The sequence below is a fragment of the Octopus sinensis genome, linkage group LG3 (assembly GCF_006345805.1).
Source record: "Octopus sinensis linkage group LG3, ASM634580v1, whole genome shotgun sequence".
In the NCBI taxonomy this organism is placed as follows: Eukaryota; Metazoa; Mollusca; class Cephalopoda; order Octopoda; family Octopodidae; genus Octopus; species Octopus sinensis.
In genome coordinates, this window is record NC_042999.1 from 157,340,066 (window position 1) to 157,355,309 (window position 15,244).

A 15,244-nucleotide genomic window follows, 5' to 3' on the forward strand; every position below is an offset into this window, starting at 1 on the left:
TTGCCATTAGAGATAAGAAATCATGATATATAGCATCGTTATTTGAAAAGTTTGAAAAGGTTTTAGTTATGAGTTGTTCATGAAAGGAAAATTCATTGACAGTGTTTTTGTACAGTTTAAAGCAGTCATGGTCAAGCTATGGTCCACAAGGCTATCTGAGAGAAAATAACCTTCAGGTTTTTAATAGTGAATGATGAGCCATGTCTCATGCAGCTCATCTTTTTATAAATGTTGCCTATACCTGGTTTAAAGAAACAAAATAGAGGAAGTTTTTCAAGGTGTGAGGTGAGATATCTAAATTCTACATAGACAATATTCGATGGGAAAATAAGTAGCAATAAAACTTTTGGAAGAATCGGGTTGACAGGTAATATCCAGAAAACTACTCCATCTTTCCTCCACTCCTCTTTCTCAATACAACAGCAACAAATAGCCACATTCAAGGCAACATCATTTCTAGTGATTGCATGTTGGATGGGGAAATTATTCAAAATTTCTCAGGGATGCCTCTGCATCCTTTAGAAGGCTCAGAAATAAACTTCTGAAGTAAACATCACAACCTCCAAACCAAGGTTCTTGTCTGTTGGGCAGATTCTTTTCTTTCTTTGTAATCTCCTGTGTAGATGCAAGACACGGATCACATACAACTAGCACATTAAAATCCCCTAAGTCTTTATTTAATGGGGTTTTTTTTCTGCTCTATCCCCCACCCTCATTGCATAAGGTCTCTTTTACTCTTTTACTTGTTTGTAAGTACTGGGCTTACAAAGAATAAGTCCTGGGGTCGAATTGCTCGACTAAAGGCGGTGCTCCAGCATGGCCGCAGTCAAATGACTGAAACAAGTAAAAGAGTAAAGATTGAAAAACATGAAGATTAGGGATATTGTAGTCTCCAAGCCAAGGAGCTGGTAGAAACGTTAGCACGCCGGGCGAAATTCATAGCAGTATTTCGTCTGTCGATACGTTCCGAGTTCAAATTCCGCCAAGGTCGACTTTGCCTTTCATCCTTTCGGGGTCGATAAATTAAGTACCAGTTACGCACTGGGGTCGATGTAATCGACTTAATCCCTTTGTCTGTCCTTGTTTGTCCCCTCTATGTTTAGCCCGTTGTGGGTAGTAAAGAAATATATTCCCACAAATATATAATAAGAAAATATATATTAGCAATGGAGGCAGTATTAATACCAAGAGATAATGTGTATTTCCACTTAAAAACGGATGTTCTGTTGGAACAAACTATACTGTGGTAGATACCATGAGAGAAACTCTCATATTGGCTATTGGTGCAAAATGTACTCTTGAATTTTGTTGTAGTAACTAGTTTGTAAAAGTTGCTTTGTGTAGGCTGTTTAAATAAAAAAAACATTAGACAAGCTGCTTATGTATTTAGTACAGCAAGACAACAGGGTAACAGAATTAGCTTGACGGCTGAAAATTCATTTACTGCTTCCGGAGCCTTTTACCAATGCCAGCACTAACCACCATGGAAGCTCTGTTGAAGGATTACAGATCCGAAATGTGCCCACACATATTAAGTTATACTTAAGCCAGAACCAGCAACAAAGCTATACACAGACCACACACCACCAGAAGGTACCATCCATGTATCTATCTATCTACCCATCTATCTCTCTCTCTATTTCACCATCCATCTATCCTTCTATCTGTCTATCTATGTATCTATCTATCCATCTCTCTCTCTCTCTCTCTGCCAGTCTATCTCTCCATATATCTATCTATCCTTCTATCTGTCCGTCTATCTGTATATTTATCCACCCATCTATCTATCTATTAGGTTGTCAAGAAAGGTTCTTGCAGAATTTTTAATTTTGGTTTTAAATTAGGCATTTTCAAATTAATTTTCATCAAATTACTTTGACTTTATATATCATTTTAAAGCCCATTTTTTGCTCTATCTAATTATGTTACTCTTTTTCTTTTTGAATAATTAAGCCATTTTTTCTGGAATGTTGAATACGACATGAACAAAAAGCAAATTCGATGCATTTGGCCCGGAACCACTAATGAATGTACAGCACAATGGTGGTTCAAGAAATTTCGTAGTGGTGACAAGAATCTTGAAGATGATAAGAGTAGTGGTCGGCCATCAGATGTTGACAATGATAACTAAGAGCCTTAGTCATAGCCAATCCACACACAACTGTTCAAGAGCTTGCTTCTGAATTAGATATAACATATATGACAATTTCCAACCACTTGAAAGAGATTGGAAAAACAAAAATACTTGAGAAATGGGTGCCACACAAATTGAACGACGACCAAAAGAAGCGCTGTTTTGAAGTGTCGTCTTCCCTTCTTTTATGCAACAAGAACGACCCATTTCTCAACCGTGTTGTGACTTGTGATGAAAAGTGGATTCTTTACAACAACCAGTGATGCTCAGCTCAGTAGTTGGATGCAGACGAAGCTCCACAGCACTTCCCAAAGCCAAAGTTGCACCAAAAGAAGGTCATGGTGACTGTTTGGTGGTCTGCAGCCAGTCTCATCCACCAACGCTTTTTGGATCCAGACAAAACCAGGTGATACACGAAGGAGTCATACCCAATGACTGGTGTAGCAGCATAATAGTCAACTGCTACAAAGGTAAAGGCGATGCCCTAGATACAAATAACTACAGGGGCATCAAGCTGTTGGATCAGGTAATGAAGGTTACGGAGAGGGTTATAGCCCAGTTAATTAGAGAGAGAGTTAGCTTAGATGATATGCAGTTTGGGTTCGTGCCAGGGAAAAGTACTACTGATGCTATATTCCTGGTAAGACAGCTGCAGGAGAAATACCTAGCCAAAGGTAAGCCCTTGTACCTGGCTTTTGTTGACTTAGAGAAAGCCTTTGACAGGGTCCCCCGATCCCTTATCTGGTGGTCAATGAGGAAACTAGGGATAGATGAATGGTTAGTGAGAGCTGTGCGAGCCATGTACAGAGACGCAGCTAGTAAGGTGAGGGTTGGCAACGAGTACAGTGAAGAATTCCGGGTAGAGGTTGGGGTCCACCAAGGTTCAGTCCTCAGCCCCCTCCTATTTATCATAGTCCTCCAGGCAATAACGGAAGAATTTAAGACAGGATGCCCCTGGGAGCTCCTATATGCTGATGACCTTGCTCTAATTGCTGAGTCACTATCAGAACTGGAGGAGAAGTTTCAGGTGTGGAAACAAGGATTAGAATCGAAGGGCCTTAGAATCAACCTAGCCAAAACCAAAGTCCTAATAAGTAGGAAGGTGGACCAACCACAAACGACTTCAGGTAGATGGCCCTGCTCGATCTGTAAAAAAGGTGTAGGTAGAAACTCTATAAGGTGCACCAAGTGTAAGCTATGGACACATAAGAGGTGCAGCAATGTCAAAGGAAGGCTAACTAAGAAAATAGTTTTTGTCTGTGGCAGATGCTCAGGAGAAATAAACACTGGAAATGTGCAGAGTCCAACTTCTACCACGTTCCAGGGAGACAAACTAGAAGTAGTTGATAGCTTCCGCTACCTAGGAGACCAAGTCAGTAGCGGGGGTGGGTGTGCTGAAAGTGTAACTGCTAGAGTAAGAATAGCCTGGGCAAAGTTTAGAGAGCTCTTACCCCTGCTGGTGACAAAAGGTCTCTCGCTAAGAGTAAAAGGCAGACTATATGATGCGTGTGTACGTACAGCCATGCTACATGGTAGTGAAACATGGGCCGTGACAGCTGAGGATATGCGTAAGCTTGCAAGAAATGAAGCCAGTATGCTCCGATGGATGTGTAATGTCAGTGTTCATAATCGTCAGAGTGTAAGTACTTTGAGAGAAAAGTTGAACCTAAGAAGTGTCAGTTGTGGTGTGCAAGAGAGACGGCTGCGCTGGTATGGTCATGTGACGAGAATGGCTGAAGATAGTTGTGTGCAAAAGTGCTACAACCTAGCAGTTGAGGGAACCTGTGGAAGAGGTAGACCCAGGAAAACCTGGGACGAGGTGGTGAAGCACGACCTTCGAACTTTAGGTCTCACCAAGGAAATGACTGAAGTCCGAGTCCTATGGAAGTGTGCTGTGCATGAGAGGACCCGGCAGGACTAGTCAGGCCATATCCCGTGGCCCCTACCTGGGACGTAGTCGATCCACCTGTGCATACCTTCCTTCTTGTGACACTTGTGAAGACCTGCTGAGGCAAGTGAAAATCAATCAAAATAGATGAACATCAATGGAATTTGTATCTTTGTGGTACCAGTGCCTGTGGCACACAAGAAAACCATCCGAACGTGGCCGTAGCCAGTACCGCATCGACTGGCCTCCGTGCTGTGGGAACATGGTGGCACATAAAAACACCATCCGAAGACCCGGCAAGACTAGTCAGGTCATAACCCGTGGGCCCTACCTGGGACGTAGTCAGTCCACCTGTACATACCTTCCGACTTGTGAAGACCTGCTGAGGCAAGTGAAAATCAAATCAAATCAAAACAAATCAAAATAGATGAACATCAATGGAATTTGTATCTTTGTGGTACCAGTGCCAGTGGCACACAAGAATCCATCCGAACGTGGCCGTAGTCAGTACCGCTTGTGGTACCAGTGCCGGTGGCACACAAGAATCCATCCGAACGTGGCCGTAGTCAGTACCGCTTGTGGTACCAGTGCCGGTGGCACACAAGAATCCATCCGAACGTGGCCGTAGTCAGTACCGCATCACTGGCCATCCGATCGTGGCCGTTCGCCAGCCTCATCTAGCACCTGTGTCGGTGGCACATAAAAACACCATCCGAAGACCCGGCAAGACTAGTCAGGCCATAACCCATGGCCCCTACCTGGGACGTAGTCAGTCCACCTGTGCATACCTTCCTTCTTGTGACACTTGTGAAGACCTGTTGAGGCAAGTGAAAATCAAATCAAAACAAATCAAAATAGATGAACATCAATGGAATCTGTATCTTTGTGGTACCAGTGCCGGTGGCACACACTTTGTGGTACCAGTGCCGGTGGCACACATGAGAACCATCCGAACGTGGCCGTAGCCAGTTCCGCATCGACCGGCCTCCGTGCTGTGGGCACGTAACAAACACCATCCGATCATGGCCGTTCGCCAGCCTCATCTGGCACCTGTGTCGGTGGCACAAAAAACACCATCCGAAGACCCGGCAAGACTAGTCAGTCCACCTGTGCATACCTTCCTTCCTTCTTGTGACACTTGTGAAGACCGGTTGAGGCAAGTGAAAATCAAATCAAATCAAATCAAAATAGACAAAATAGATGAACATCAATGGAATTTGTATCTTGTGGTACCAGTGCCTGTGGCACACAAGAAATCCATCAGTGCCGTAGTCAGTGCGGTGGGCACATGACAAACACCATCCGATCGTGGCCGTTCGCCAGCCTCATCTAGCACCTGTGTCGGTGGCACATAAAAACACCATCCGAAGACCCGGCAAGACTAGTCAGGCCATAACCCATGGCCCCTACCTGGGACGTAGTCAGTCCACCTGTGCATACATTCCTTCTTGTGACACTTGTGAAGACCTGTTGAGGCAAGTGAAAATCAAATCAAATCAAAACAAATCAAAATAGATGAACATCAATGGAATTTGTATCTTGTGGTACCAGTGCCGGTGGCACGTGGCACATAAGAAAACCATCCGAACGTGGCCGTAGCCAGTACCGCATCGACTGGCCTCCGTGCTGTGGGCACGTAACAAGCACCATCCGATCGTGGCCGTTTGCCAGCCTCATCTGGCACCTGTGTCGGTGGCACATAAAAACACCATCCGAGCGTGGCCGTCTGCCAGCCTCGTCTGGCACCTGTGTCGGTGGCACATAAAAACACCATCCGAGCGTGGCCGTCTGCCAGCCTCGTCTGGCACCTGTGTCGGTGGCACATAAAAACACCATCCGAGCGTGGCCGTTTGTCAGCCTCATCTGGCACCTGTGTCGGTGGCACATAAAATCACCCATTACACTCTCGGAGTGGTTGGCGTTAGGAAGGGCATCCAGCTGTAGAAACACTGCCAGATCTGACTGGACTGGTGCAGCTTTCGGGCTCCCCAGACTCCAGTTGAACCGTCCAACCCATGCTAGCATGGAGGGCGGACGTTAAATGATGATGATGATGATGATGATGATATATATATATATATATATATATATATATATATATATATATATATATATATATATATTTATATATATATATTATATATATATATATATATATATATATTTAAAATTTATAAGTTTAAATTATTTAAATAATTTTTTAATTTTAACTTTTATATTTTTTAAATAAATTTTATTTCTATGTATTGGCTTATCATGTTCACTGTTTGATTTGCCTAATAGTGGTTTTATCTCTAATTTAATATAATATATGTATGTATATATATATATATATATATATATATATATATATATGCATATATATAACAACTCTTAGCCATGTGCGAGCACTTTTCAAACCATTCACATATATGTACATTATTATCAATTTGATGTATAAATTGCTGATAAATTTTTATAGCATGCTGACTACTTGATAAACATCATTAACGCAAGTTTTATCCTTATGCATCTTTATAAGCATTTATTGTTAGTTGCCACTTCTTCAGGGTGGAATTCACTGCATTTTTCAGATAGAATCTAAATTAAATACAAGTCCAGCTGAAATGCATGTGGTGTTGACATTGTTCAAAAAATAGCCTAGATTGTAATCTTTTCAAATCTACTGGCTAAACACAAAAGGAATTTTAGTATTCTGCAGATATAAACCATCCTTAAATGGTAAGTAATAGTATCAACACTTAGTATCAGGTTACCTTAAGTATGTTTTTTACTATTATTATTCTCCCTCTCCCTAGTATTGCTACCACATCTGCTCTTATTATTATTGTTGATATTGTAAGTAATGAGCTATGGGGGGGGAAGCACTCCGTCGGTTACGACGACGAGGGTTCCGGTTGATCCGATCAACGGAACAGCCTGCTCGTGAAATTAACATGTAAGTGGCTGAACACTCCACAGACACATGCACCCTTAATGTAGTTCTCGGGGATATTCAGCGTGACACAGAGAGTGACAAGGCCGGTCCTTTGAAATACAGGTACAACAGAAACAGGAAGTAAGAGTGAGAGAAAGTTGTGGTGAAAGAGTACAGCAGGGATCACCACCATCCCTGGCGGAGCCTCGTGGAGCTTTAGGTGTTTTCGCTCAATAAACACTCACAACGCCCGGTCTGGGAATTGAAACCGCGATCCTTCGACCGCGAGTCCACTGCCCTAACCACTGGGCCATTGCGCCTCCACAATGAGCTATAATTCTATTATTTTATTTGCTAATTTTATAACTAAATTTCATTTATTAAAATTTAAGGATATCGTTAATTTCATTCCCAAATTGTTCTGTAATCCCTAGAAAAAGGTTAATCTATTTAGGAGTTTAACCCTTTTGTTACCAACCCGGTTGAAACCAGCTCTGGCTCTGTAGTACAAATGTTTTATTTTCATAAGTTTTGAATTAAAATCTTCCACCAAACCTTAGTCACAATTTATGTTCCTAGCATTAGCTTAATGATAACTAAGTTATTTTACTAAATTCTTTGTTATATTTAAAGTGATTTAAAGAAACACAGAGCATTCAAAATAAATACAGTAACAAAAGGGTTAATTTAATTACCCTCTCAACTTGCTATTGTTTACTTGATTTCAATTCTAATTTCAACATTATATATTAAGCAATTATTCAAATTTATGAAATGTATGTTTAGCTTAGTGAATACAACGTATGGCACTCTCACTTCTATGGCTTAGTAATTTGAATTTTGATGTAAGAATTTGGTAAATTTCTTCCACACACACAATTCACATCATTTGCTTCCTCTACTGCATCGTTTAGCTCTACTAATTATTTCCCAGGTAATTTTATATTCTTTATTATTAACTTTTAAGGACCAAATTAGTTTACTTAAACTAGTGCTATTTCTCTTTTTGCAATCTCTAAATGAGTTATTGTAGTTGGCAATTCTTTTTATATATGTTTTGCAAGTGCCAATGCAATATTATACCTGATCTTCTGAGATTACCTTGCACCTATATACTGTTACTTTAGCTTTGCAGTTAAAATCAAGGGAACATAATCTATTTATTGTGCAACCACATTTTTTAATCTATAACTCTAGTATTTATATCTTGTTTGCTTCCCTGATTATTTCTTTTGTTCTTTCTGCCCCTTTTATCTTCTAATTTACATTCTGTTTCTTGATTTTCAATTTTAGTATCACTTTCCAATATATTATTTTGGCTATTATTCACAAAGTCTCGGTTATTATTAGGCGAGCTGGCAGAAATGTTAGCACGCTGGGCGAAATGCGTAGCCGTATTTCGCCTGCAGTTACGTTCTGAGTTCAAATTCTGCCAAGGTCGACTTTGCCTTTCATCCTTTCGGGGTCAATAAATAAAGTACCAGTTTTGCACTGGGGTCAATGTAATCGACTTAATCCATTTGTCTGTCCTCTATGTTTAGCCCCTTGTGGGTAGTAAAGAAATAATAATAATAATTATTATTATTATTATTATTATTATTACTCATTTCACTGTTTTCTATGCGTTAGGTTAGTATTTTAATTTTGGATATTTGCACTTACTATGTTGGTCCTTTTAGCATTTTTGTTTCCCTGTTCATATGCTTGGATGGTGTTTACAAAAGTTAATTTCCCTTGGCTCGTTTTCCTTTTCATCTTTATTTATGTCAACTCCTCTTGTTTCATTACTATTAGGTAATATATTTATGGTTAGTTGGAGTGGGGGGGCGCTAGGAATGTGGCCTGGATATCAAGGAGGTGGCAGCCTGATAAAGTTTGGGAACCACTGGCCTATATCATTGATTCTGTTATTATCGTTTTTAATTGTTGCTCTAGATAATAATAGAGTCAATAATATCTTCGCAAATATTTTTTCCTTTACTCTCTCTTTTACTCTTTTACTTGTTTCAGTCATTTGACTGTGGCCATGCTGGAGCACTGCCTTTAGTCGAGCAAATCGACCCCGGGACTTATTCTTTGTAAGCCCAGTACTTATTCTATCGGTCTCTTTTGCCAAACCGCTAAGTGACGGGGATGTAAACATACCAGCATCGGTTGTCAAGCAATGCTAGGGGGACAAACACAGACACACAAACATATACACACACACACACTTATATACATATATACGACAGGCTTCTTTCAGTTTCCATCTACCAAATCCACTCACAAGGCATTGGTCAGCCCGGGGCTATAGCAGAAGACACTTGCCCAAGATGCCACGCAGTGGGACTGAACCCGGAACCATGTGGTTGGTTAGCAAGCTACTTACCACACAGCCACTCCTGCGCCTATGAATTTTTTTGTTGCGTATTAAAATTATTTTCATACTGACACAAAACCAATCAGGTGAATCGCAGACTTCAACGTGATAGGTCGTGGCTTTCCATCATGAAAATGCGTGCTGAGGGAGAGGAGGCTATAATGCCAGTCCAGAAACTGGCCCACATGAGTCCAACTATTTGAATGTATGTTGAGAGATTGTTCTAACCCATCTTCTTGCAAACGGTTGATTATTGTAATTTATCATCGGTTTTTTTTGTTTTTTTTTGGGGGGGGGATTTAAATAAGAGTTTTGACTGTTATTTCTGGCAGGGAGACATACTTAGTATGTCCTTTGATTAATTTTAATACGTGTGTGTGTGTGTGTGTGTGTGTCTGTGTGTCTGAGTGTGTGTGTGTCTGTGTGTGTGTCTGTGTGTGTGCGTGCGTGTGTGTGCGTGCGTGTGTGTGCGTGCGTGTGTGTGTGTCTGTGTGTGTATGTTTGTCTGTGTGTATGTGTGTCTGTGTGTGTGTCTGTCTGTGTCTGTGTGTCTGAGTGTGTGTGTGCCTGTGTGTGTGTGTCTATGTCTGTGTGCCTGTGTGTGTGTGTGTATGTGTGCGTGTGTGTGTATGTGTCTGTGTGTGTGTGTGTGCATATATATATATATGTGTCCTCCTCAATGGGCTTCTCAATAGGACACTTTCAGGACCAATTTCAGTGGAAAGCAGTGTCAAACAGGGTGACATAATAGCACCTGCTCTGTTCTCACCTGCATTTAGATTCAATATTCATATGAAGAAGTCAGGGAAGCACAAGTGGAGCTTGACATTTTCATGGGAGGTAAAAGACACGAAGCAGTGGACAACATTATGTTATCTTGGAAGTACACTTAATAGAGTTGGTACCCTTGATGCCAAAATAAACCCCACAGCTGCAAAAGTTGGTGTTGTTTTGGGGAAACTCAAAAACTGATCCTGTGTTCTTACATTCTTGGTATTTGAGTATGAAACATAGACAACCTACAAGCATCATATCAAGCAACTGGAGAAGTTTCATCAACATTATACCTGACACACATTGTACATCAGGCAGCACTAGTACTGAAAAAAGAAGAATTTTGAACCAGATCTGTTGGGCTGAGTGAATGAATGGGGATGACCTTTTTTGAGTCAATTAATTAGGAATGAAAGATATATTTCTTTACTACCCACAAAGGACTAAACACAGAGGGGACAAACAAGGACAGACAAAGGGATTAAGTCGATTTCATCGACCCCAGTGCGTAACTTGTACTTAATTTATCGACCCCAAAAGGATGAAAGGCAAAGTCGACCTTGGCAGAATTTGAACTCGGAACGTATCGACAGCCGAAAAACGGCTACGCATTTCGCCCGGCGTGCTAACGGTTCTGCCAGAAAACTCTGCTCTTTAACAGAGATACTTACCAGCAAGTCCATATGATGTTGAATTAGCAAGAGCGACTGCTTCATCTTCTGTTTCAAATCTGCAATTATCAAAATATGAAAATATTTTTCTTATTGTTTTCTCATTTTTTAGACCTTTATTTACACAACCTCATTTTATTTAAGTCAGTTACCTGGACCAGGAGTTCACAGCCTTCTGCCAGAAAGATACTTAATTCTAAATGCTCTATTCACCTTGTTAATTTTCCAAACCTTTTGATTAACTATGATAAAGCAGAACATGTGACTTTTGCTTTCTATAGAATCCAGAGACATACCATTTTGAGCTCTGAGAATTCAAAAAGTTTGGTTTTTGAAATAAATTTTGAAACTTTGTTTAAATCATTTCATGTACCCTTCCCCCCCACTCCTAACCCTAACTAACCCTAACCCTAAAACAGATTGAAATGCAATAGATCGATACTAGGGTCATAATTATGGGTGACAATTTCATATGACACCGCTAGAAAAAACTGCCGTTCAAACCGAGAAGATCCCAGAAAAATAGCTGTCATACAACAAGGAGGTTTGTATTGCCCACCTCTGCAGTAGCCACTTCCAAAATCTGCTCAAATTAGCAGTTAATTTTCTCTCAAATCACACACCATGGCCTTAAACAAGGAAGGACACATTAAATGATGTATTCCTAGCCTTTGGTCATAGGCTTGTTTGATCATGGTTGACCTAGGGCTAAACAATAACAGCAGGCTTACAAATAAAGACAGGACATTGAAGAAAATAGATCTCAATACTAATACTCTTCACTGTATTCTCTTAAGCATTACATTTTTGAACATGCAGTGTAGTCTTTAGCTTTGCAGAAACCTGATATATTTATATATATATAGGGAGAGTTTACAAAAAAAACAAAAGACGAAGACAGGTGGTGTACAAAACAAACAGATGTATTAGTATAACACTCAGGAATAGAAAAAGTCATTTACGTTTCGAGCCTACACTCTTCTACAGAAAGGGACACAGAAAGAAAGAAGGACAGAAAAAAGGAGAGAAAAAAAGGAGAGATAAAAAAGGAGAGAAAAAATATATATATATATATACATATTGGGCAAGTGTCTTCTGCTATAGCCCCGGGCAGACCAATGCCTTGTGAGTGGATTTGGTAGACGGAAACTGAAAGAAGCCTGTCGTATATATGTATATATACATGTGTGTATGTGTGTGTGTTTGTGTGTCTGTGTTTGTCTCCCTAGCATTGCTTGACAACCGATGCTGGTGTGTTTACGTCCCCGTCACTTAGCAGTTCGGCAAAAGAGACCGAAAGAATAAGTACTGGTCTTACAAAGAATAAGTCCCGGGGTCGAATTGCTCGACTAAAGGTGGTGCTCCAGCATGGCCGCAGTCAAATGACTGAAACAAGTAAAAGAGTAAAAGAGTAAAGAGTATATATATTTATATATATATATATATTTATATATGGCATCATAAAAGTACGAATCATATTCAGCTGTATATGTAATGTACCAAAGACCTGCTAAATTATGGCTAACCTGGTGTGACACAACAGCAACCAACTTTTCTGCAGAGTTATATCAATAAAACAGAAAGGAGATGCTGGTTAGGAAATGTGTCAAATTTGTAAATGACATTGAAGAGAATTTTTCCTTTACAATTCTACTGGCTTGAAACCACATTGAAACAAAAATGGATGGACAAATACATACATGGACAGACGGGTTGGTATAAATAGATAGATTAGATAGATCCATGGTTCTCAACCAAGCTCCTTATATGGTTCTTAGAAATCCATATAAAGATTTTGTTGTTAAAGTTTATCTGCAATGAATTGGTTATACAACGCACAAAATATTTTAACAAATTTGTTAATACAATTCCTAATAATTTTTAATTATAAAAATAGGCATAGGAGTGGCTGTGTGGTAAGTAGCTTGCTTACGAACCACATGGTTCCGGGTTCAGTCCCACTGCATGGCACCTTGGGCAAGTGTCTTCTACTATAGCCTCGGGCCGACCAAAGCCTTAGGAGTGGATATTTGGTAGACGGAAACTGAAAGAAGCCCGTCGTATATATGTGTGCGTGCGTGTGTGTGTGTGTGTGTGTGTGTGTGTGTATGTTTGTGTGTCTGTGTTTGTCTCACCAACATCGCTTGACAACCGATGCTGGTGTGTTTACGTCCCCGTAACTTAGCAGTTCGGCAAAAGAGACCGATAGAATAAGTACTAGGCTTACAAAGAATAAGTCCTGGGATCAATTTGCTCGACTAGAGGCGATGCTCCAGCATGGCCACAGTCAAATGACTGAAACAAGTAAAAGAGTAAAATATACCATGATTTTTTAAACAACAAATGGCTAGGAGGGTCCACCTGAGTAAAACAGGAATCAAAAGGGTCCACAGGTAAAAAGTGATTGAGAAACACAGAGTTAGATGGATAGATTAGTTGGACAGGTAGATAGATAGATGGTTAAGAAGAACAGACAGATGGTAGTAAATTATTCAACTTACTTGATTACAGGTGCCAATGGTCCAAAAATCTCTTCATTGGCGCAACGCATGTCAGTTGTTACATCAGATAGTAGGGTGGGTTGAAAAAAATTTTCCCCAATTGGGAGTTTTTCACCTCCAAAGACCTTTCTGGCACCTTTTGACAAGGCATCTTGGACAAGAGAGTCAACCTGATTTACAAAGAAATTAAATCAATATTTAAAGATGCATCAACTGTAAAACAACAACAAATCCATAAAATATAATTTCAGAATATACTCTTTTACTTGTTTCAGTCATTTGACTGCGGCCATGCTGGAGCAGCGCCTTTAGTTGAGCAAATCGACCCCAGGACTTATTCTTTGTAAGCCTAGTACATATTCTATTGGTCTCCTTTGCCAAACCGCTAAGTTACGGGGACATAAACACACCAGCATCAGTTGTCAAGTGATGTTGGGGAGGGACAAACACAGACACACAAACATATACACACACATACACACATATATATATATATATATACGACGGGCTTTTTTCAGTTTCCGTCTACCAATCCACTCACAAGGCATTGGTCAGCCTGAGGCTATAGTAGAAGACACTTGCCCAAGGTGCTATGCAGTGGGACTGAACCCAGAACCATGTGGTTCGTAAGCAAGCTACTTACCACACAGTCACTCCTATGCCTATATATGTTAACTATATTGTCAATACTAACAAAAGCATGCAGTATTGCACAATTCACATTTCACACAGCTTATGAGTGGGTGCCGAAAAGTTCTAGGCTTTAAGGGCATCATGAAAGGGTAGAGTTGTTACAATTACAAGGGAGGTAGGACAGCTATTTAGAAGATCTTCAAAAATCATGATAGTATATAATATATCTTTCTCTTTTTTGCAGATTTAACACATGATGGAAGCTCCTTCAGTGGATTTTGGTAAAACTGAAGCACAGAAGTCATGAAGTTCCTCTTTTTGCATGGCAAACAGGCAGTGAAAATCCATGGTGAGATTACGGAATCTAGAAGGATGGATGCCCATCTTATTCCATAGTGAAAATCTGGGTATCAAGGCTTCAGACTGGTCATTTTGAGGTCACAGATGAACCCCAATCAGGACAGCCAACTTCCACAACCACTGAGGACAAAGCCAATGCTGTGACATCATGATTCTTGAGGATCACTGGATTTCAGCTAAAGTCACAGCTGAGACCCTAGGGATTTCCTGCAAAAGAGCTGACCAAATTAAACACAACATTCTGGACATGAGAAAGCTTTCCACAAAATGGATGTTGAAATGCCTGAACATATCTCAGCAGTGCAATAGAGTGATGACACCAGTGGTTATTTTGAACTGGTTTGCAGTGGAAGAGGCTGACTTTATGGCTTGTTTAGTCACTACAAATGAAACTTGGCTCCATCTTTATGATCCCCACACCAAGTAGCAATCAATAGAGTGTCACCACAGTGGTTCACTGTGTCCCAAGAAATTTCAGGCCCAGAAGTTAGCCGGTAAAAAGGTTCATTATTTACATTATTTACATTTACAGTGCAAAGAGAGGGATTGCTCAGTGCCTAAAACATCGAGCATTGAATATAAGTAGTGATCGTGATACCCACCACGAAGAAATGATCAAGCTCAGTAACAATCTATGAAGCAACAACTACCCCAAAAGCATACTTTCCTCTCCAATTATGAACAAAAGAAAGGCTGAAACCAATAAACTGTCCACAGTCTGTCAACCCTATGTGAAAGACCTCTCAAGTAAAACCACCAATAGAAGAGAATATAACCAGGAACTGCATGTACTCCATCCCATGCAGCTGTGGTAGGTTATACAAAGGCGAAACATGCTGCCCCTCAAAATAAGGGTAGAGGAACATCGCAAAGCTGTGACAAGAGGAGATATTGATAAATATAGTCTATTGGTAGCTGGGCGTGGGGTTTGAGGGCAGAGGGCAGTAGAAGGAGGTGTCTTGAAGTTGGTGGAGAGCTTCGGTCTTGTAGAGGTCCGCGTGCCA

General features: G+C 40.5%; 1 protein-coding gene across 3 annotated transcripts in view; it reads right to left on the minus strand.

Annotated features, from left to right (window-relative positions):
• The window catches only part of LOC115209390 (succinate-semialdehyde dehydrogenase, mitochondrial), a 90,738-nt gene that overhangs the window by 1,848 nt on the left and 73,646 nt on the right, over window positions 1-15,244 (minus strand). For all 3 annotated transcript variants that reach the window (XM_029777779.2, XM_029777778.2, XM_036501536.1), the window contains 2 exons: window positions 13,248-13,417; window positions 10,747-10,805 (listed from right to left, as the gene is read on the minus strand). In XM_029777779.2, coding sequence (XP_029633639.1) covers window positions 10,747-10,805; window positions 13,248-13,417 — 229 coding nt within the window. The remainder of the gene's footprint in view (window positions 1-10,746; window positions 10,806-13,247; window positions 13,418-15,244) is intronic.